At 42.6% G+C, this 1,398-nt stretch overlaps 1 protein-coding gene across 1 annotated transcript; it reads right to left on the reverse strand.

Moving 5' to 3' along the window:
• Positions 1–387: 387 nt before the first annotated feature.
• On the reverse strand, positions 388–723 carry LOC138879642 (uncharacterized). Its single transcript, XM_070159261.1, has one exon. It carries the CDS (start codon positions 721–723, stop codon positions 388–390), a length of 336 nt encoding a protein of 111 aa, XP_070015362.1.
• Between the last annotated feature and the right edge of the window lie 675 nt (positions 724–1,398).

Consider the following 1,398-nt stretch of genomic DNA (forward strand, 5'->3'; position numbering starts at 1 on the left):
CAAATCACCAGTGCGGTCCGCATTGATTTCTTCCCTCCGCACAAAGGTCTTTGTGGCCGCACAAAATGAGTGTGGTCCGCATTGACAACTTCAGAGATTGGTCATTTTCTAACTTTTTTCTGCATTGCATCAACACAATCCTACTGCATCTCACAACCAGTCAGTCCAAAAATAAATCCTACACTACAATGAAAATCAAAGAAAAACAAGAAGAAAAACACATGGGTTGCCTCCCAAAAAGCGCCTGATTTAACGTCGTGGCACAACGCATGTTACCATTAAATCATTTGAGATGAAGAAGTGCCACCACGTGGCTATCATCAATCTTTATCAAGTAGTGCTTGACCCAGTGCCCATTCACTCTGAAAACTTCCCCATTTTTATTCTTCAAGTCAAGTGCACCAAATGGGGTCCACTCCATTTTGACTTAAGCTTTCCCAAAAACAGACGCAACCGAGAGTTGAACAAGAGAACCAAATCACCCACTTTGAACTCCTTGCTACGAGCATATTTATCATGAATGTACTTCATCTTGTCCTTATACAAGGACGAACTGGAGTAGGCATGGAATCGGAATTCATCAAGTTCATTAAGCTTCTCGACACGAAGATTTGTTGTCACATCCCATTCAAGATTTAGCTTCCTCAAAGCCCACATGGCCTTGTGCTCTAGCTCAACCGACAGATGGCAAGCTTTCCCAAACACCAACCGATATGGAGACATACCAATCAGAGTCGTGTAAGTAGTCCTATAAGCCCATAGAGCATCATCCAACTTCTTTGACCAATCGGTCCTATTTGCATTGACCGTATTTGACAATATACTCTTGATTTCCCTATTTGAGACTTTAACTTGGCCACTCTCTTGAGGATGATAAGGAGTAGAAACTTTGTGGTTGACACCATACTTTGCAAGAAAAGTGTCAAAAGCTTTATTACAAAAATGAGACCCCCCATCACTTATGATTGCACGAGGAGTGCCAAACCTTGCAAAAATGCTCTTCTTGAAAAATGCAACAACACTTTGGGCCTCATTATTGGGTAAATCCATGGCTTCAACCCACTTTGAAACATAGTCAACCGCCACAAGAATGTATGTGTTCCCATACGAGCTAACAAACGGGCCCATAAAATCAATACCCCATACATTAAAAATATCAACCTCGAGAATGGTATTGAGACGAATCTCATCTTTCTTCGAAATTCCACCCGCTCTTTGACATTCGTCACACCTCTTCGCAAGATCACTTGCATCTTTGTACAAAGTTGGCCAATAAAACCCACAACTAAGAACTTTGGAAGCCGTCTTCGCCCCGCCATGATGGCCACCATAGGGAGAGGAATGACAAGCCTCCAAGATACTCAATTGCTCTTCCTCCGGAACACACCTTCGGATCAC

Source organism: Nicotiana sylvestris, chromosome 10 (assembly GCF_000393655.2).
Source record: "Nicotiana sylvestris chromosome 10, ASM39365v2, whole genome shotgun sequence".
Lineage (NCBI taxonomy): Eukaryota > Viridiplantae > Streptophyta > Magnoliopsida > Solanales > Solanaceae > Nicotiana > Nicotiana sylvestris.

Bases quoted from the DNA above. Each gene is read 5' to 3' on its own strand.
- LOC138879642 (XM_070159261.1), bottom strand. From the start codon at position 723: ATGTCTCCATATCGGTTGGTGTTTGGGAAAGCTTGCCATCTGTCGGTT.